This window comes from Arvicanthis niloticus, chromosome 9 (assembly GCF_011762505.2).
Source record: "Arvicanthis niloticus isolate mArvNil1 chromosome 9, mArvNil1.pat.X, whole genome shotgun sequence".
Lineage (NCBI taxonomy): Eukaryota > Metazoa > Chordata > Mammalia > Rodentia > Muridae > Arvicanthis > Arvicanthis niloticus.
The window spans coordinates 52,036,718-52,057,712 of record NC_047666.1 but is presented as its reverse complement, the minus strand read 5'-3'; the positions used below and the strand labels follow the sequence as shown (position 1 = coordinate 52,057,712).

The 20,995-nt window shown below is 50.1% G+C and overlaps 1 protein-coding gene across 12 annotated transcripts in view; it reads left to right on the top strand.

Moving 5' to 3' along the window:
• Positions 1 to 20,995, top strand: part of Atp2b2 (ATPase plasma membrane Ca2+ transporting 2) — a 305,270-nt gene that overhangs the window by 212,468 nt on the left and 71,807 nt on the right. For all 12 annotated transcript variants that reach the window (XM_034511427.2, XM_076940283.1, XM_076940278.1 and 9 more), the window contains 3 exons: positions 14,119 to 14,316; positions 19,170 to 19,427; positions 20,315 to 20,440. In XM_034511427.2, coding sequence (XP_034367318.1) covers positions 14,119 to 14,316; positions 19,170 to 19,427; positions 20,315 to 20,440 — 582 coding nt within the window. The remainder of the gene's footprint in view (positions 1 to 14,118; positions 14,317 to 19,169; positions 19,428 to 20,314; positions 20,441 to 20,995) is intronic.

Sequence of the window (20,995 nt, the reverse complement as noted above, 5' to 3'; positions counted from 1 at the left end):
CATTGAGGCTAGACAAAGGCAGCCAATCAGAGACAGCCCCTGCTCCAGGTGTTAGGAGACCAACATGAAGACCAAGTTGCACATCTGTCACACATGTGTAGGTAGCGTAGGTCCATCCCATGCATGCTCTCTGGTTAGTCGTTCAGTCTCCATAAGCCCCTATGGGCCCAGATTAATTGTCTCTGTAGGTCTTCTTGTGGTATCCTTGACCTCTCTGGCTCCTTCGATCCTTCCTCACTTCCTCAAGCTTCCCTGAGCTCCCCCTAATTTTTGGCTGCGGGTCTCTACAGTTGTTTCCATTAGCTACTGGGTGAAGCCTCTCAGAGGACAGTTACGCTAGATTCCTGTCTGCAAGCATAGCAGATTACCATTAAATAGTGTCAGCAGTTGGCTCTCTCTGGTGGGATGGATCTCAGGTTAAACCAGTCATTGGTTAGCTATTCCCTCAGTCTCTGCTCCATCTTTATCTCTGCACATCTTGTAGACAGGACGCATTTTGGGTTGAAGGTTTTGTGGGTGGCTTGGTGTCCCCCTCCACTGGAAATTTTGCTTGGTTACAGAAGGTGGCTATTTCAGGTCCCATTATCCCACGTTGTTAGGAGTCTTCACTAGGGTCACCCTCATAGATTCCTTATCCTAGGTTTCTAGCTCATCCCAGAGATGCCGCCCCCCCAAACCTCTGCCTCCAATTTCAATTCTTTCTCCAGTTCTCACTCCCTCCATTATCCCTGACTTCATCCCCCTTATCTTATCCTAAATCCTCCCCCACCCAATCCTCTCCCTCCATCTACCCCCAATATCTAATCTATCCCCACTTCTCAGTGAGAGTAAACCATCCCCTCTTGGGCACTCCTTGTTACTTAGCTTCTTTGGATCTGTGGTTTGTAACATGGTTATCCTGTGTTTTATGACTAAGATCCACTTACCATGTGTGTCTTTCTGGGTCTGAGAGAGACCCAGGTCCTCTGGAAGAGCAGCCTGTGCTCTTGACCACTGAACCATCTCTCGAGCATCTCAGTCACCTTTTAGAAAGCAATTTATAGGATTATGAATTTATATTACAGAATTCTAACGGTAGCTTAACAAGCAGGTATGAACCTCCCCAGCCAGGGAAGAGCATCTCCTCTGGAAGGTGATTGGCTGTGTTTGCCCACATGCTCACCTCCAGACCAGGAAGATGGTATATCTTGATTGTCAGCTCTCAAAACTCTTCCCTGTGAGGAAGACCTTATTTCCAGCAGGAAAGAGCCAAACCCAGCACATGCTTTGTCTGTCTCTTCTTCATTTACTTAAGATGTATTTTTCCAGTTACATCTTTCTTGCCTATATTTTGCCTTTCACCTTTACTTCCATTTCCTTCTCCCCACCCCACTTCATCCCCTTCTCTTTCATATCTCTTCTCCTTCCTTTCCCTCCCCTCCTCTTTCTGTCCCTACTCTCTCCTTTTTTTCTTCCTAACTGACGATTACATACATTCCCAGGGTATTTTAAAGGATACAGATATAACCCAAGAAGGACAAGTGGAAGGAGCGGAGAGGTACAGGGGCCCTGAGTAGCCATGCTGGACCCTACCCAGCCATCATCATATCCAGCACCAGAAATAACTGAACTAAGCAGCCCCCTCAACACCTGTCCCTGTCTGCACGGCTTCTCTTGTATATCCCCTGGAGGAAAGACAACCAAAGGTGACAAGCATCCTGGAACAAAGTCCATGAGGATAGATGAGGTAAAGGGGACACCGAGTCCCCTTTTTTTTTTTTTGGTGGCTGGAAGCTGGAATAGTTGACCTCTCTCAACACACAAGCAGGTGGTCAAACCAAGATCCCACTGATACACCAGGGTCAGGAGTCCATCTGCAAACTTCTGTTGTCCCTTACTTGAGACCATGTGGTGGACAGAAGGCCATCAGGGGACCTGGGAAGGAAGGGAGCCTGTAGGAAAAGGGAATAATACCCCCCCTCCAGGAACAACCAAATAGACACTGGCCTCTTGCCAGCAGTTCATACCTGTAGGAGGGAGACACCACCTCATTTGATGGAAGAGGAAACTGAGGCACAGAGAGATTGACTGACTTGTCCAGGTCACGTAATTGTGGGAAGAAAACCTAGACCTCGATAAATGAGAACCCATGGTCTTGACCAGCTGTCATGAGAGATGAAGGGCATCTACAGGGCTCTTCCCACCTTGGAGGTATAGGAGTCCGGCTCAGCAACCTGATTCCTTTCACTTTCTCCTAAACACACTCAGGGCCAGGTATGAGCAGGTAGGCGGGGCTGGCAGGTGGGCGGGGCTGGCAGGTGGGCGGGGCTGGTAGATATGTGATCTGTGATCTGCTGATGAGTCCGAGGTGTCATTTGCCCTGCACACCCATGTGCTAGATGTCCGTGGATGCTGAGGGTGTGCATGGCTGTTTCCAGATCCCCACGTCTACTTCGTGGGTTTGTCACTGTGTCAGCTCGATCAATAATCTTCATAGTCTTTGTACATCACAGAGTTCAAGATAATAAGCTTGCTGTGGCCCACCATCCCATCAGAGGGCCCCTGAGCTGGTCTGAGCTGGCAGAGGTGCACTCCAGCTGCCCCTTGTTAGCCTTGGGTCACAGAGGGAGACTGGAAAATACCTGGGCTTGGCTGTGGTAGGAGGCAGAAGGCTTCTTCTTAAAGCAGAGGGGCAGGACTCTAGTTACCCAGAGAACTAAGCAGGGAATGGGCTTGGATATCATAGGACCAGGCTGCAAATCTGTCTCTCTCTGATGGCTGTTTGATCCTGAACTTCGAGCTCCTCTACTGTTCCACACCCACTCAGGCTTGTCCAAAGCGTGCTAACACGTGTCATGAGAGCAGCCAGGCTTCAGGTCGCTAATGAAGAACATGCAGCTTCGTGGGGCTTGATAGAGGCCTCATATTGGGGGTGGGGAAGCAGAACAGCTTGGGGAAGGGAGGACAAGCCCTCTACTGCAGCGACTGCTGTCTGTGCGGCCAGCATCTTTCCAATGAGGAGACCAAGGCACTGTGTACCCTGCCACACCCTAACAAGTGGCAGAAGTCAGAGAGGAGCCTAAGCCTGCTGTCTCCAGCTCTGTTCCCTCAGCCCTCAGGTTGGTTTCAGCTCTCCAGGTCACATGGCCCTTTGAGACCTCTGAGAAAACATGACGCCTCAGTCCTGAACTTTCAACTTTGTCCCTGAACTTGACAGGTGTGGTGACCTTCTGTTAACATGCTTTCAAGTTGTGATGGTTTGGTAATGCAATGACTGTCTGAGAAAAAGATTACCTCTAGTAGATGTGGGACCAATCGGCATGAGGTTTAAGGCCTGCCTCCTTTGTGGAAACAAGCAAACTCAAGACATAAGCATGGGAGCTGAGGTCATGGATACCTAGTGTGCTCTAGATTATTTGGAAACGGGCTTTGGTGACAGAGGCAATGCCCTATCAACATATGTACATATCTACAGATGAGGTATAGCCTTCTGAAACCTCGTAAAGTTCATCCATGCATTTCTTGAGCACCTACTGTGTGCTGAGCAGAGCTCTAGGCAGAGCAGTTCACGCAATCATCAGTGTGCCTGTCTTCATGGGACTTGCACGTGTGCATACGGGGCCGGAAAAGGCCAAGGACCGGAGCAGTGTGGTAGCTTGCCCAGGGCTCTGGAGGTTCTAGGGGCTGCGAGCAAAAAGCTACACTGGGAAACAGCACAGGTGGGTGTCTGAGCACCAGGATAGGGAGGCAGTAGGAGCTGGAAGATGGGACAGGAGAGGCTGGGCAAAGGCTGAGAGATGGGGTCTTTCTAGGGCATGGGACTGGAGGCCATGCAGGGATTAAAGGCTGTCCTCTAAGGTGTGGGACATTTCTGGGGGTGGAAGGAAAGAGCAGCATGTTTGTTTTGGCCAAAAGCCTGCAAAGTGGGTTCTAAACTGTCAGTCTCACAGGGAAGGAACAGCTGAGGCCTAAGGGGAGAAGTTGCTTGTTTGCTCAGTGAGATGTGCATGGCCATTATTTTAACACAGACCTGAGCTAAGCTCCTCACACTGCCTACTGACTGTTGTCTGCTCACCTTGAGGATGTTCCTGGCTCCAGGCTTCTGGCATCATGCTCTACACCTGACTGTCCCAGCACTCTGTTCTGTCATTTTGTTTCATGGCTGGGCCTCGGGCTGAACATAACTTGGTGGAATGTGATTTGAAGGTTCGTTCAGAACATCATGTCTCCCATACAATTGCAAGTAGCTACATTCTTGGTTGCTAGGCAGCCAGGTGAGACCCAGTACAGGGGTTAGGGAGGGGTGAATGACTCAGCCTAAGCATCCACCCTTCTTTGTCAATGTGCCTCAAGATACAACCCCTCCCAGACAGGCAAGGGAAACCCTGGGGCAAAATGGATGCAAGTGGAAAAGGCAAACAGTTCAAATAAAACAACAGCTTCTGCCCTCCAAAGGAAAATTGAGCCAAGAGTCTCCTTTAAAAATAGTAAGCTCTTTATGGCCATCATGGTGGACTATGTTTTTGACCAAGCAGCAAACACTGTTCCCAGCAGGTTCACATATGTGACATATGTGACATCTTTGTATCCCTGTGGGAATGGTACTGTTCAAACCCCCACTTTATAGATGGGAATAACAAGGCACCATAGAGGTTAATGTGTCCAGCCCGTGCACAGCAGGGTGAGGCACTGTAGCCCTACGCCCAGCATCAGGACCAGCCGGTGCAATGCGGGACTGGAGGATGGGCTGAGGACCAGAGAAATAAAAACCCCCAGGGGTTCTCCTTAAAACTGGAGCCATACCAATTGGTTTATACTTCATTAGCAAAGAGCTGAGGTTGGCAGAAAGGGCCCAGGGACAGTAGACCTGATATGGATGGTGGCAGATACCATGAAAGAAAGAGAAGGGGGCTGAAGAGGCTGAGGGGAAACAGCAGCTGGGTGGAGCTTGGCCCAACATCACCAAGTCGGCCTCCTCACAAACAGCACAAAACCACACCAAAAGGCTCTCCTTGTGTGCACTACGAGATTCTGTCCCTGAAGACAGATTGAAAAACATTCCAAGTCCTTCTTTTCCTAAAGGAGAGCTATAGACAAGACACAAGGGGTAAGGAGAGATGATAGAGTCATCTGCTGAGTACCTACTGTGTGTCATATGTTGAGTACCTACTGTGTTCCTGGCTTGCCATACCTTGTTTACATCTTCATGCCCAGGCTATGACCTAGGCACCGTCCTACCCATGCCATGGAAGAGCTGAAATAATCCAGTCAGGAACACACAGCTCACAAATAAGGCTAAAATACTATCCCAGCAATATGATCTCCAGATCCATTTCATCTAAAAGTCATATAGGGGAAAAAAAACCCTTCATTTTCATACTTAAACTTTAAATTATTCAAATAAAACATATTCTCCTGTTTAAAATTCACATAATCTAGTCAGAGCCGACCACCACAACCAATCCCACTGCCTCGTCTGAGTCAGCGCCTCTTGTGAGTTTAGGTCAGGTCCCTGCATATCTCGCTACACACTTGCATGTGTGTGCATCCCGTGGGATGTAGCATTTTCTGGTTTACATGGATGGAGTCGAACCGTACACAGTGTTCTAATGCTTACTTCGCTCGACAGTTTTCCTTGGAGAAACTTCTATGCTAGGGAACATAAACCAAGCTCATTTTAAAAGAACTGCCATGTAGTATATTATGGGCTAGGATGCACTACAGTTTATTTGGCCCACTCACTTTCCAAAGACAGAAACTCGGTTTTCTATAAATGTAGCTTTTTAAAGGGCTTGTATGGTTTTTTTTTTTTCTCCAAATATAAGGCTTTTATTTATGCTAATGGAAGAACCCACATCACACTGACAGTACAAATATTTAGCAACACCAAGCCTGGTGACTACATTTTCTCCATCCCCTCAGGTGCCTTGGAGCTAGCTCTCCTCCACAGCCAAGGTTCTGTGTAGAACACAAGGCTGGCTCCGGAGCTGCTGGAGACTGGCAGAGTTCTTACCTTTGACTTAGGCACCGGGTTCTGGTGCAGGAAGCTACCAGACATGGAGAGGACAGTCATGGAGCCTCCATGACCTGGGCTTCAGCTATGTGTCATGGATGGCAGAAGGTAGGCTGCTCTGCTGCCGATTCAGTGTGGTTAGCATCAGAGCTGAAGGAAGGAAGGAGTATCCTGCCCAGGTTCTACATACCTATCATGTACCTAAGACATACTATAATCACCCTTTTTTATCTTCAACAAGTAGAGCTAGGTTGTCCCTGGGCGCCACCTTTGGAGAATGGAGTCTCAGAGACAGGCACCCACCTGCCTACTGTCCATTGTGCAGGGCGCCCCCTCCTGGAGCAGCAGGAAAGTGATGCTTGCAGTATTTTGAAGCCTGCTGCCTGTGGAGGGAGGCCATAAGAGAAGTCGACACAGCTTCCAGGACTCTGTTTTTTTCCCAAGGGGCAAGGACAAGCCACCAGGAGACAGGCTGAACAGAGTGTCTTCTATGAGGCTGACAGATTGTGAAATGGCCTCAGCTTGTGTATGCCCAACAAAGCTTAGTTTGAAGGAGATGAGCACACTGTCGGTCACACCCCCTTACATCTCCATAGCTTGGAGAGGGCCAGGGTGGAAGAGGGGACACAGCCCTCTTCTGCAGCTGAATCATTCTATTTAAAGAGAAAGTCACTTTCATGGTGCAGTGCCTCAGTTTCCCCACTGAGTGACTATGAAGCCATGCTGCTCCAATGCTGGAGGTGGATCCAGGGGAGACCTGGAGGAACTTTGGGGGCACAATGTGCAGATCAGTATGACTTGTATTTTAGGTGAACAGCAAGTAATTAATTTACCACTCATATGTCCCAAATATTGCACAAGACACCATTCACACTAAACAACTTGTCTGCTATTTATCCTAAGTGCCAAGTGGCTGGCTCTGCTTCATCTGGGAGCTCATACTCAGGGGCCTAACTCTTCCTTGGTATAAATAATTGATATTTTTACAGCATCTAGAGATTCCCACCAGCCACCCCCTTATCCCTCTACCCATGAACGTTCTTCCCTGCCCACATAAAACATTCTAGAGCCATGAGCTGAGATGCCCTCCATGGAAGCTCTGCCATGGAAGAGGGGCAGTAACTCAGTTTGACTCAGATTAAGAACAGGAAGATTTAACCCAGTGTTTGCTCCCGGGTCAGGTTAGAGGCCCATGTGCCCCACCATGTCCCTGTGTGTACAGTACACTAGAGGCCTCTGCAGAGAAACCAGTCAGTGATGTGACCATGTAGTGTCGTGTCTGCTGTGGACTGTGTGTGTGTGTGTGTGTGTGTGTGTGTGTGTGTGTATGTACCAGGTCTGTACACCAGTAAACATGCCCACTGCCCTTGAGAGCATTCGTAATCACCAGAGACTCTGGATCCACAAAACTTCCAAATATCAAGAGATAACTTTATGACCCACCCCCATCAAGAACCAGGATGTGATCAGAGGCTGTACATGTGCCTGGCATGTGCACTGGATAGTAGCTAACCCTGCTACCTACCATGACCCTGATGGACTCAAGCCACAGGGGAGACCTATATGTGTGCAGTTGTTCCACAGAATCCAAGCTAAGCTTGCATGGCTTCCAGGAAGTACAAGGATTTCTGCTGTGTTCAAGTGTCTGAGCAGCCTAGGCACCCACATCCCCATCCCTGATCCCTAAAGAGGTGGGACAGAGTAGAAGGCTTCTTGGGGCCCCTTCAGGATGCTGAGTGTCAGTGTCCAGAAGACGGAAGCAGCAAAATCAGGTCTCAGTCAGGGTTTGAGGCTCATGTACCACCCTACCATGTCCCCACCCAAGGCCAAAGCCTAGCCCGGGGGCTAGCCTGAGCAATGCGTGTGAGTGAAGTGTCCGCTGGTGATGGGGGGTAGGGGGGGAGGAGGTAATCAGGGAACAGTAAGAAGCCTAGGTTGTTCCTGCTGTGTAAATCAAAAAAGGCTCTCAGGAGGAGGTGGTAAACTCCCACCAGGGTCCCTGGAGACTAAACATGACAGTCAACAGAAGGAAGAAGGCAGGGTAGGGGGCCCTGGGTAAGAGCCTAGGAGCTAAGACTGAAAAAGCACTGCCAGGTATAAGCAGAACCTGTGACCTATTGGAGAAGGCAGTAAATGTGATGTCTTGAAACGACCTCAGAGAGGTCACAGGAGACCAGGAGCAGGGTGGTTGTGAAGGGCTGGGAACTCTTCAGAGTGGAATGTGAGGGTGAGTCCCTGACTGCTTTCCTCCGTCCCCTCCTCCTCCTGCCCCTTTCTCTCCCTGCCAGGGTTCTAGCTCCCTCCTCCAGTCTTCCTCAGCCCCATGTCTGGGTCAGTCAAGTTCTCAGCCAGATGCACTTTCTGCATCAACTGTAGCCTCCTGGAGGCTGTGAACCCAGAAGTTGCTTAGAAATGCCAAGGAGTCAGACAGGTCTCCTGGAAACTGGAAACCCTAAAGAAGTGAGCAAAGAGGCGAATCCTTGGGTCCAGACTCGGTGACCCACCACCACGTGATCAGGACCAGTTGATGTTCTTATCAGGCTAGCCACTGACCCAAGGCCTACAGGTGTCATTTCTTCCAAGGGCTCTAGGCCCAAGGTCACCTAGCAGTCATTTTCCTTTTGTCCTGCCTCTCCAGGCCAACAGCTCCACACAGAGATTGCACTTCCCACTCCTGAAGAAGCTGTAACCACACAGGTGACAGGGCCATCCACTGACCTATGCAGCAGTCCAGGTGGCACCTGAGAATTTGCATTTCCCCCAGTTCTTGGGAGAGGCTTCTAGTCTGAGGACCACCATACCCCAGTAGCACAGCAAGGTCCCAGGGAGTTCTTTCCACCTCGAGACATGGCCTTGCCCAGTTCAGTCAGAAGCTAGCATCGGGACCCAGGCATGAATACACTTTAAATGCTACCATGGCTACAGTGTGAGGCCAGGTTGAGACCCCACACCTGTAGGTGCTTTTTATGTAGGTGGCTCATAACAATAGCACTAGCAGCTGACAGCCATTGGGTCCTGTGCTACTCTGAGCACAGAAAAGGAAGGCGTTATTATCATTCAGATGTCTGGCATAGGAAAATGAGGCCCAGAGAGGGGAGGTCACCTACCGGAGGACACAGAGCCAGGAGCAGTCCAGGTTGTCTTATCCTAGTTCCTAATTTCCACTAATTGCTGCAAGTCCCTAGTAGCTGGCTCCTGGGAGCTGCCCATTGGGCCAGCCTCTGGCAAGGGATAGCATCTATGGAGTCCCCCACACAGCCACAACCCAGGGCTGTTAATACCCATCCTTTACTCCATCCTAGCTGTTACAGCTAATGTTATCAGTGAACCACCATCAAGGTACACAGGGATCCTGACCCAGCTCCAGCCTTGGACACATGTGCAGGCACCCACAGTCCCCTGCTCATGCTGGGTCCCAGGTTGTCATCTGAAGCCTCTCGGACACTGTCTAGTTTGAACTGCTATTGTTTTATTAGATGTAAATAGCAGGACCCTGAAGCCACCTGCATGGCTGTGGGCCCGACATCAGGTGCAGGCACTGTAGGCTTCTAGAAGCTTGCTTAGTCTGTATCCAGCCACATCATGCTGGGAAGGGCTGGGTGGCTGCTGGGCTTCTATCACTGACCTTGCCTGTAGCAGGACCCTAGGCCTCAGTGTCCAGGTCTATGACATGACTCAGGAACTTGACTATGTACAAAGCTCTGATAGAGTCTTGGTTCCTGGGAATCCTCCAGCACAGTTGTCCAAGGCACTCCAGAAAGAGTGTCAAATCTACTCAGGGTCAAATAACAAAGAGAGAGAAGTCCAAGTCAAGTTCCTGACCCAGATAGAAGAGTGCTGATACTCTGCTGGGGTTCTGACAGCTAAGACAGGTGTACACAGACAGAAGGTGCACACAGACAGAAGGTGCACACAGACAGAAGATGCACCCAGACAGAAGGTGCACACAGACAGAAGGTGCACACAGACAGAAGGTGCATATAGACAGAAGGTGCATATAGACAGAAGGGCCTGGGCTGGGGTGTGTCTCCAAGATAAAGAATTTTCTAAACACATACAAAAGGCTCTGGGTTCTATCTCTAGCATGGCAAGAAAAAAAAAGTGCCCAACATCCAGGCCCAGGACAGTAGTAGGAGTGGGGACAGTGGGGACACGGCAGTCAGTGGCAGTGTTAAGGGTATGGTTTCTCATAGTAGTCAATGGTGGCCATGGTAGTGTGGCAGTTTGTAACCCCTAGTTGCTAATGCACATGGCCTTAGATGGTTCATACTGGCAACTGGGGCTGAACTCAGCCCATAGGTATATTGAGTTTAACCCCAAACTATCTCCAAAAGGGAGACCTTGTATTGAATTCCAGCCTTCTGCTTTATAGAAGCTTGGAAGATTTCTCCACAGGGACCCACATCAATGGGCCAATGTGCCCTGTATCTTAGTTTCATCCATCTTTGGTGGCCTCCCTCCTGAGTCCTTCACCAGACCTGCTAGCCCACAACTATGCTATGCTGTGCCGTTCCCGTCTGTTGACACAGGACCCAAGATCTTAGGGTCTGGCCAGCATGAAAGAACCTCAGAGCTGTGACCTGACCTCTCCTGACCCCAGAACTGACTCCCACATTGTCCACCATTCACCCCATAGATGCCAGGTCACAGGAACCATGCGTGCCCAATGTCTTCACGCACACATGTGAAAACAGACCTCCAACACAATTGCTCAGGAATCCCAGGATCCTCTGGGGACCCCATCTTAGTGAAGACCTCGGTGTCTAGATGGGAAAATGGGGGCTCAGAATAGGGACTCATAGCAAGGCCTGGCAAATCTCAGCATGGCTTCTGGAGCTCCATCCTCAGAGGTCCCCCACCCTCAATAACGGTTACTCCTAGAAGAAAGCTTAATCTCACTCCCACTTGGTATGCACAAATAAGGAGCACACGTCTCTCCAGAGAGTCCAGAAAATGGGATAATTGAGGTTAAAAGAATAAAGCCCAGGGATGCTGAGATACAGGGCAGAGAGGAAGACACACTGCCTCTGAAGTCCCCAGGACCATGCTAGGCTGGGTTTGTTCTCTGTGTGGACATCCCAAATGAGAAGCCCAGCACAGGACAATTGGGACAGTTAATCACCACAGAGAAGCCCTCATCCTCCATAAAGTAAATGGCCCAGCCAGTTATGCCTCCTTGTTCTTGCTATGCAGATGAGAACTGGGCTGCCAAGGGCTTCCCTTGCCTCCCAGAGAGGCCACTGCAAGATCCCTGGGTACCAAGTAAGCTATGCTCCCTCTCACTCTGGGTCTTGAGGATGGCCTCATTTTGACCTTTCTCTCTGCTTTCCCTGAAGCCCAGGCCTGGACTGCAAGCCCCTAAGTGCTTACAGCCATGAGCCACTGACCTGTTGCCTGTACACTACTCTCTCCAGGTTTCTTAGAAACTCAGAGACTATGGGCTGAAAGGCTGCATCAGTGGATGGTCCTATAGAGGACTAAAACATAACCCAAACTCCAGGTTATAACACCTTCTAGGGGCCAGCCCGCTGGCCCTGCAGGTAAGGGCTCTTGCCACTAAGCCTGATGCCATGAGTTCAGTCCCCAGAAACTATAATAGCTAAATCCTAAGTCCCCAATTCAGCATGCCTCGGGCTTCTGCCTTCCCAGGAAAAGACTAAAGGACTGTGTTGTTGTTGTTGTTGTTGTTGTTGTTGTTGTTGTTGTTGTTGTTTTGGTTTTGGTTTTTTTGAAAGGTGCACCCCACCCCTGACTCCACCCACCTTAACTATCCTGTGATATCCTGTGAGCCTATAGAGGCCTAACTCCTCATGCTTGGACCTCACTACACTCAGACATGCAGCCTGCAGTGGTGAGTGAGATGAGTCTAAAGCCCCCTGTGCCAGCCTATGGGCCCTCAGACCAACATTTGCCCCAGAGCATGAAAGGACTCATCCCACAAACCCATAACCCATCGTGGCCAGGGCTGGCATGCAGTAAGGTGGCTGCAGTCTGGCCCTGTGAGACAGAGGGTGTGCTGTGTAGGAGCAAGGAGGCTCAGAAAGGGCACAGGCCAGATGCAGGCAAGATTGCTCAGTGGTAAAGATTCCTGCTGCACAAGCCTGACAGCCAGAGAGTCCCAGAGCTGACACGAAGGTGAGCAAAAAGGACTCGCTCCACAGTGTTTTCCTCTGGTCTCTAAACACATGCTGTGGCACACATGTGTCCACACACACACATCAATAATAATAATGACAACAACATCAACAACAGTAAGAAGCACAGGCCATAGGGCAGGACCCTGCTGTGGCCCGGGTCCCTGCCACACACCTATTCCCGTACTGGGGCTCATCCCACCAATCTCTGCATACTTAATGAAGGACTCGATAGTCCTTAGTCATCCACGTGTTAGTACAGATGGATCCAGAAGGAGACCGTGTGGAGGGCTCGTGTGAGTATGCCAGGTCAGGGGGAGTCAGAAGCCAGCCAGGCATGGCTGGGTGGGCTGGGATGGAGGCAGAGAGTGAAAGAGAAGACCTCAGTTATAGCCTAGAAGTCAGAGGAAAAGCAATACAAGATAGGACACATGACTTCCATCTGGAAATAATGAGGCAATTCCAGTGTAGCAAGGTCAGAGGTCAGGTGCATGATGGAGGCTAGGGAGTTATTTAGGCAACAGAGAGCTGGTGGGTTGTCAGTGGACCCCACTGACAGATGCAGACAAAGGCTTCCCTGGCTGTCCATACTGCCTCTGGTCCAGGAGCCACAACGCAACCACCTGAGCATCTGCTGCCCCCAATATGAATCTCACAGTAATGCACATATGTGTCTACATGGAGGTTGGCTCCCAGCTGGTGCTGTGCTGTCTCATTCTCAGCTCTGCCCCAGGATCTGCAGCAGGGTTGTTACACCTCACAGGAACAAAAGAAATACTTGCTGACTTGAGCAACATACGACCCTGTGAGTTAGGTGCCACCACCATCAATCTTACAATCACCACCACCATAACCATCACTGTAGCAGAAGGAGAAACTGAGGGTCAGGCCGGATTCAAAGCCCAGAGGAAAATCATTATGATAAATTAAATTAAAGCCGGGCAGTGGTGGTGCATGCCTTTAATCCCAGCACTTGAGAGGCAGAGGCAGGTAGATTTCTGAGTTTGAGGCCAGCTTGGTCTACAGAGTGAGTTCCAGGACAGCCAGGGCTACACAGAGAAACCCTGTCTAGAAAAACAAAAGAGAGAGAGAGAGAGAGAGAGAGAGAGAGAGAGAGAGAGAGAGAGAGAGAGAGAGATTAAATGGCATTCCAAGTTCTACTGTGGTTAAGAGGAGTGTGAAAACTCAAAATCAGGGTAGGCACAAGCTGCATGGTTACTGCCATGCTCACTAGAGCACACTGTCCCAAAGTGGGTAGCCTCGAGCCAGGAATGGCTTCTCTCTGGAGTGCCAAGTCCAAAGCCAGAGTGTTGGCCAGACTCTGCCCTAGATCTATGAGGAGAAGCTATTTCCAACCTCCTTCAGCTCCTGGTGACTCTGAGGTCCTTGTTTGTAGCTCTCTCCCTCCAAACTCTGTCCACTCCGTTACACCACCCTCTACCTGCCTGGGTCAGCATCACCCATGAGGACACTTATCTCTGGCCAGAGGGACACCTGGATGATCCAAGATGCTCTGGGATTACTCACATTTCAGAGAGTGTTTTCCCAAGGCAGGTCACCTGCCAGGTCCTGGGAGGAAGGCTTGGATAGTCACAGATTCCGTAGCTTACAAAGGTCTGGGCTAAGAATCCTTCAGCCTTGTGACTGGGTGACAGTCATTCTGGTGGTCACCTTCAGCCCAATACTCAATAAATTATAGCAGATGTTCAACATGTTAGCACAAAGGAGGCCTCGTGTGATATAACTGCTGAGCTGTAGTGAGTTGGGCTAGACTGGGCTGATGTCCTAAGTCAGGTGTGTGAGATGTTCTTTGGCATCACGTTTATAGGGATGGAATGTCCCCTTGAGTCTGGAAGCATCCATGTTTTTAGGTTCTCATTCATTTAGCAGGGCCCCCTTCAGGACATGCATTACCTGGAACCTCCTCAGTTCCCAGCGACAGGCATGCATCTCTCCTGGCCCCAGCCCAACTTGTCTGCCCTCTGTCCACAGGTTTGCCGGGCACTGCTCCAGACCTGGAAAAGAGGAAACAGATTTTTGGGCAAAACTTCATACCTCCAAAGAAACCAAAAACCTTCCTGCAGCTGGTGTGGGAAGCGCTACAGGACGTGACACTCATCATCCTGGAGATCGCGGCCATCATCTCCCTGGGACTGTCCTTCTACCACCCACCGGGAGAGAGCAATGAAGGTAGGGTGCCCTGGGTGCTCCTGATGGCACACAGCATGTGCAAGGGTCTATGTGCGTGCAGCACCCACAACACTACAAGGGGGACCAAGCTTGCCAGGGCTCAGCCACGTAAACCAATACATGCCCAAAGCCTAGTCAGCCCACCTATGAGTGCAAGGCTAGACCAACTGTAGTAATAGCTATGGTGAGCATTCATTAGGCACTTCCAGTATGCCCAGCTCAGGGCTTGTGCCTACTTTAAAGATGAGAAAACTGAGGTATGAAGAGAAAGTTAAGTTGCTCTGGGTCACTCAATATCTAAGTTCATTTTCTTTTATTCTTAAAAAATATCATAGACTACATAATTTATGAAGGAACAGTGTCTCCTGTCCCACAAAGACTCTCAAGTCCAGCAGCAAGGTGGTGCATCTGGTGAGGGGTTTGAGCTGCCCTACAGCCTTACCAGGCCATGCTCCTGCCACGACTCAAGCCCCGCACCAGGCGAGCTCTTTCCGTACAGGATAGGAGGGAAGGCGAATAAAAGCCAGTTGTAATCGCTACCGTGACTCACATTTAAGCTTGATTTGAGCCTCCTAGCATCCAGGGTAGAAAGGGAAGATGGGTGTGTTTCATAGGTCAGGTTAGCAACAAGCAGGGAGGTAAGGTTTTTCTGACGTGGATCCTGGGATGGACGTCCCCATAGGGAAGTAAGAGAGATGAACTCTGGACAGCCTTCCTTGTGGTTTCGGCAAATGTGAAAGACTGCAGATGCAGACGGTCAGGCTAACAACAGTTTCTGTAGCTCCCTCAACTGGGAGCTGTTGTGGCACAAGGCCATTTCCCACTCACTTAATCCACACAATAACCCTGGAGACAGATACTATGTCTGTGTTGTTTTTATTTGTTTGTTTTTGAGACTGTAATTTGATTGCATTACATTTCTCTTTTTCCTTTTCCTTCCCACAAACCCTCTCACATACCCCTCCCGCCTCTCCTTCAAATTCATGGTGTCCCTTTCTTCTATTGTTATTGCATATGTGTGTTTGCATATATATATATATATTCCTGAATATAATCTCATGGGTTCATATAATGTTAGGTGTATGCATGTCTTCAGGGCTGACCATTTGGCACTGGACAACCAACGGGTGTGCTCTTCCCTGGGAGGCCCACCTCTCCTGCTCCCAGTTTGACCCTATTGTCTATAATTCCTTGTATAAGGCTGAGAGGTCTTGTGGGCTTTTCCCTGTGCAGTTTGGTGTCTTCACTGGTGTTGTCCTTGTTCAGTTCATGGCTGGGCAGTCATGTTGATATGACTTTATGAGTGTAGCTTCTGATGTGACACAATCTCACAGCATAATCCCTGATCCTCTGGCTCTTGTGGTCTTCCTGCCCCTTCTTCCTAAATGTTCCCTGGCCCTTAGGTGTGGGGATGTTTTGTGGATGACCCACTGGGACTACGTGCCACAGCTCTGGATTTTGATTGGCTGTGGTTTTCTGTAATAGTCCTATCTGTTGCAAAGGGAAGTTATCGCTGATGATGGGTAAAAAAATTATACATATCAAGCTAGACCCGGGAGGAACTAGTTGCTATTTGTATGAGCTCCTGAGCCATGGAGGATATGCTAAGGTCCCCCACCAAGAGCTGAAACTCTGTGGCTCTGGCCAAAACATCCAGCTCTACAGAGGGAGCTGAAGCTGAGTCACCCGCCACCAGTGGCCTCCTGTGGCCCTGCTGAGCAGAATGAGATGAGGAGCAGCTGGCAGAGGCCAAGGTAGGACATGACACGGTGGTCTGGGATGTACCAAAGAGATACCCCTCTATGGCTTCAGACAGATGGCTGCTGCCATGACAGTCTCTGAGGTATACAAACCCAGGGCCCAAAGATCATGGCTTGGTAGCTGGAGTGTGACCCAAGTTGCCCTGGCTCTGCCCTGTTGCACCTCACTGCTCCTGATCTGGCCACACTTTGGCTGGAGAGCAGCTGGCTGCACTGAGTCCCACTAGGAAAGCAGTAGAGGAAGCGAGACAGGACAGGTTCCTCACAGCCAAGTTCCCAAGGAGAGAATGAAGACTTCCCACCTGCCTTCTAAGCATCCTGCATGTAGCCCCATAGGGGAATCCACCTGCTGTGTTACCCAAGAGCCAGCGTCTCAGCCGGGAGGTTCTTATGCTGGCTGATATGTGGTCTGCATTCTACTGGGCAAGAGAAGGTACTGGCTGGGAGGAGAGGATGGTTGCATAGAATGGTCCTCAGATACGTGGGCCTTAGGCCACCCTCAGTGTGATAATGAGAAAACTCATGCCTGGGCCCATAGTAAGTCAGGTGTCATGCAAGTAAAGGACCCTAGGGAACATGGGCTCAAGTCCAGGTATATCAAATCCTGATGAGACTGCAGAAGGGACACAGATCCCGGGACTGCAGGGTCCACAGGGTCTGTAGAGCACTCAGGAAAAGGGGAGAGTTTCAGCACCAGTACCCAGCATGTGCTATAGATGGTTTGGGGGAGCTCAGAGAGGCTGAGTCAGTTACTTACCTAGGATTGCAAAGCAGGGCCTGGACTTTGAATCTGGGTCTTTCTGAGTCCGGAATCTCAGAGTGATACACTGACTTGACTCTAGGTGTCAAGTCTTCCAATAACAGCCCCATGGAGACTCTGAAGAAGCATACCAGGGAAAACAGGCATGTCCTTTACAGAGCATGTGTCAAGAAGCAGGGCTACATTCTACAAAATGAAGTATCGGGCTCTGGATTCAAGTCCTCCCTTCCCTGTCCTCATGTATCAGAGTGTATACAGTCATCCCTGGGTCCTGCCGGAACCTTCTGTGGGTATTATTTATAACCTGTGTACTTGAAAGTCTCTCTGGGTTTCTGATAACACCCAATAAGACAGCTGTGTGAACATCTATTAGGTCATGTTACTTAGGGGGTAATGACAAGAGAGGCCTGAGCATGCTCTGTACAGATGCGGTATCTCTGATGCTTTCCCATCTGTAGTTGGTCAGGCTGAAGTCTCTGACACTGGGAGTTGACAGCATGAGGAGTCTGACTCTAAGGTTCCATGTTCTTCCTGTGCTTGCGACAGGGGTTGTATCTCTGTGGGTGCCCTCAGAGTAACACAGGGCCACAGTCCCTCAGTTCCTTTATCTCAGGTGACTGAGTTCCAGGTGTTTCCTGCTCTGTGCCATGAACTCAAGGCTTGAGCCCCTGGGACCCCATGCTGAGCACTTCACAAGGAGGGCCCTCTTCACCATGTGACCACCTGAGGAGGGGTCCAACTGTGATCACCCCATTCTGCTGATGAGAAAATGGAGGCACTGAGGTGAAATATCCACATTGCAATCTGCAGTTGAGATTTGAGTTCAGGGCTGGCTCTGCAACACCATTGTAAGAGACGTTACCACCAAACAGTGGTCTGGTTGAACAGTTTTACCATTACTGAGACGGTTTACATTTTTCAAGAGGACAGAGAGCCTTGAAAGCCCTTCAGGTGTCTACTTTGAGGAATACTGCTTTAGCTGGAGACCAGAAATCTTCAGCAACACGTGTTGCTTGACCACGGTGATCCTTTATCTTCCCTTGCGTTCCCTGACCTTCCTGTCTTGATGCTTCTGACCCCTGGGTTTCCAGAAGCTTCTGTTAAGATCTCTTGAAACTGCTGTTCTCTGTTCTTTGGAATCAGATTGGATGCCCAATTGGTCAAATTGGATATCCACCTGCCGTAGGCTCAGAGGCTCAGAGGTTCAAGGCAAGACACATTTAAGCTCAGATTCCAGGCCTGGACCCAACGCTAGATCCAGTGTGACTCCAGCTGAGTCACTGTGCCTCTTTTCTTTCTTTGGACATCTGAGAGACAAGGATTGAGGCTTCCCCAGTACCTCTACAAGCCAAGCCTTGTGGAAGGCACCCTTCTGAGTTGTCCAAAGGTGATGGTCAGACGCTGCTCCTGGGATACAAGCCATGAGATCACCCAGCTCTCACCCAGGGTATGGCCCCTGGCCACTCAGAGCCTCAGGTTCTCTATTCAGAAATTTTCAGATGCCTCTTGCTCTTGGGACCCCTGCTGGGAGCAGGAAGAGGCTGGGGAGCCATAGGCTCTGCACACCCTAGCATTGTGAACCTTCGGTCAGAGCCTCCAATGTTGCACATATTGGCATTTTTCTTTTTCTCACCTCGCCATGGGCTGGCCAACCTTGAGAGTTGTGGGCCCATACTGGGGACTCAGTAGTGCCAAGTGTGGAGTACAGGGTCACTTTGGGTCAGATAGCAGCCTGTGTCTTCGGTCCCATTGTCCTTGCTATGGCCTGAGTTGGGGAGAGCCTACTATAAGCTAGGTATGCCCAGGAGTTGCCACTTCCCTGTCCCCAAGCCCTAGGAGGTGTTGTTAGCAATGCCACTCTCCCACTTCCATGGTATTGCAGGTGTGGTATAATCTCAGCACTCAGAGCGGAGGCAGGAGAATCAGGATTCCAAGATCATCTCAGCTACATAGGCAGTTTGAAGCCAGCCCAGGCTACAGGAAATCCTGTCTCGTGAGAAAACTGAAGCTCATCTCACAGCTAGGACTGAGGCAGGGCAGGTATGGTTTAGATGCTGTCATTGAAGTCATCCTGCCTGGGATGGCATTCTCAATTTCCACCTGCTCTTTCTAGCTTGGGAAGTTAGTAGACCCCTCTGAGAAGCCTTAACATTCCCATCTGTGGAAGACATACAGAAGTGCCCTATAAAGTGACCAGGAGAAGCCCTTTGCCCAGAGCATGGCACAGAGGCACCTGATCAGATGTACCACCAGGGATTACTTAGCATGGCTAAGCTATGTGACAGCTCTTGTCTGCCGGCCTGAGAACCCAGTGCTTCCTTGTCTCTCTTCAGGATGTGCCACGGCCCAGGGTGGGGCAGAGGATGAAGGCGAAGCAGAAGCAGGCTGGATTGAGGGGGCTGCCATCCTGCTGTCAGTCATCTGTGTGGTCCTCGTCACAGCCTTCAATGACTGGAGTAAGGAGAAGCAGTTCAGGGGCCTGCAGAGTCGAATTGAGCAGGAGCAGAAGTTCACTGTAGTCCGGGCTGGGCAGGTGGTCCAGATCCCTGTGGCCGAGATTGTGGTTGGGGACATTGCCCAGATCAAATATGGTAAGTGTCCTGTCTATGATTCTAGAACTAGAGTCTGGGTAGAGGTGGGAAAGGACGGGCAGATACAAAAAGCCTAATCCAGGGAATAGGGTGGGGTCCCTAAAAGCTTGTGTTGTGGCAAGATGTATTCTGAGGCCCTGAGGGTCCCAGAGGAGACCTAGGCTTCCCATATCCAGTTAAATCAGAAACGTTAAGATTCATAACACACATGCCATTGTACCCCAGCCTCCATCTGCAGCAGACATGCCTAATCAATCTTTGCTCTTAGTCAGAAAACAGTCTCAGAAGTCTTCCAGCATAGCTTCACCAATACTCAGGGTGGGTTTATGAGACAAAATCCATTACCCATCCCCGAATTGGCTTCAGATAGATCTTTCCAAGCTGGTGGGAGTTAGCAAGAGTCAAAATAGGTAGGTGAGTATCCCAGGCCTGTCATATTGCTACTGAAAGAGCAAGTAGTCTAGCTCCAAAGGAGATTTGGATAAGAGATGTCCTGGGTCAGTAGGCACTGACTGAGGAGATTGGAGTGGGCTTCCTCACAGTCCTGGTGGCTCACTTGCTTGGGGTACCCTCAGTCCACCCAAAATAGCCTTATCTGACATAAAAGATCTTCTCCAAGCCACAAAAAGACTATAAGAAAATGAGCCACAGAGCATGCTGGCCTCAGAGACACAGCAGGTCAAAGGATATACCATAGGAAGGACCATGAAGCAGGCATAGTTTCATGGCTCTGTATCAGGCCCCAAGGATGTCGCTTTATCACCCATGGACTGCAGGCACCATCTTGGATCTATATGCTGAGGCCTAGTAGGTACCTCCCGCTTGGATGCCTCAGCTTCTCTGTCCACATGACTCCACTGAAAAAACCCCTATCTTCCTCCAACCAGGTGACCTCCTTCCTGCCGATGGCCTCTTCATCCAGGGCAATGACCTCAAGATCGATGAAAGCTCACTCACAGGAGAGTCTGACCAGGTGCGCAAGTCTGTGGATAAGGACCCCATGTTGCTGTCAGGTAAGCAAAAGTCCACAGTGCCCTTGCCGTCAGCCACATCCCTGGCTCTGGAGTTGCTGGCAGGATCAGCTCCCTATGAGCGCACCATCGCTTTCTCAAACAGGCTCACATTATACCTGCCATGCACAGAGCCATGGCCAGGCCTGACACTATTACCATAAACATTACAAGGTGTCCTACTCCAGCAACATAGCTTATAGTGGCTTGGTTTCCTGCAAAGTGACAGTCTTTCTGGACGCCCACCGTGAGGGAGCCAGACTTGCCACTCCTGGGGAGGTGCTCACAGGGAAGGAAGGAAAGCAAATGCAAAGGCTCAGAGGTAAGACCACACTGGAGCAAGAGATAGAGAGAGGTAGATATATGAATTCTGAACTCTAGTCAGAATCCTGACATTATGCTGTGTAGATGGAGTTGCTTAGTGGCATTGGCATTTTTTAAAGTTTTTTCTGGCTGCAACAGGGGCCAGAGATGGGCTGGAGAGCCTGTAGGGGAAAAACACCTCTGTGGAACCCTTCCCTATGGAGATACCAAGAGCCCTCAGTGCCTGACTATGCT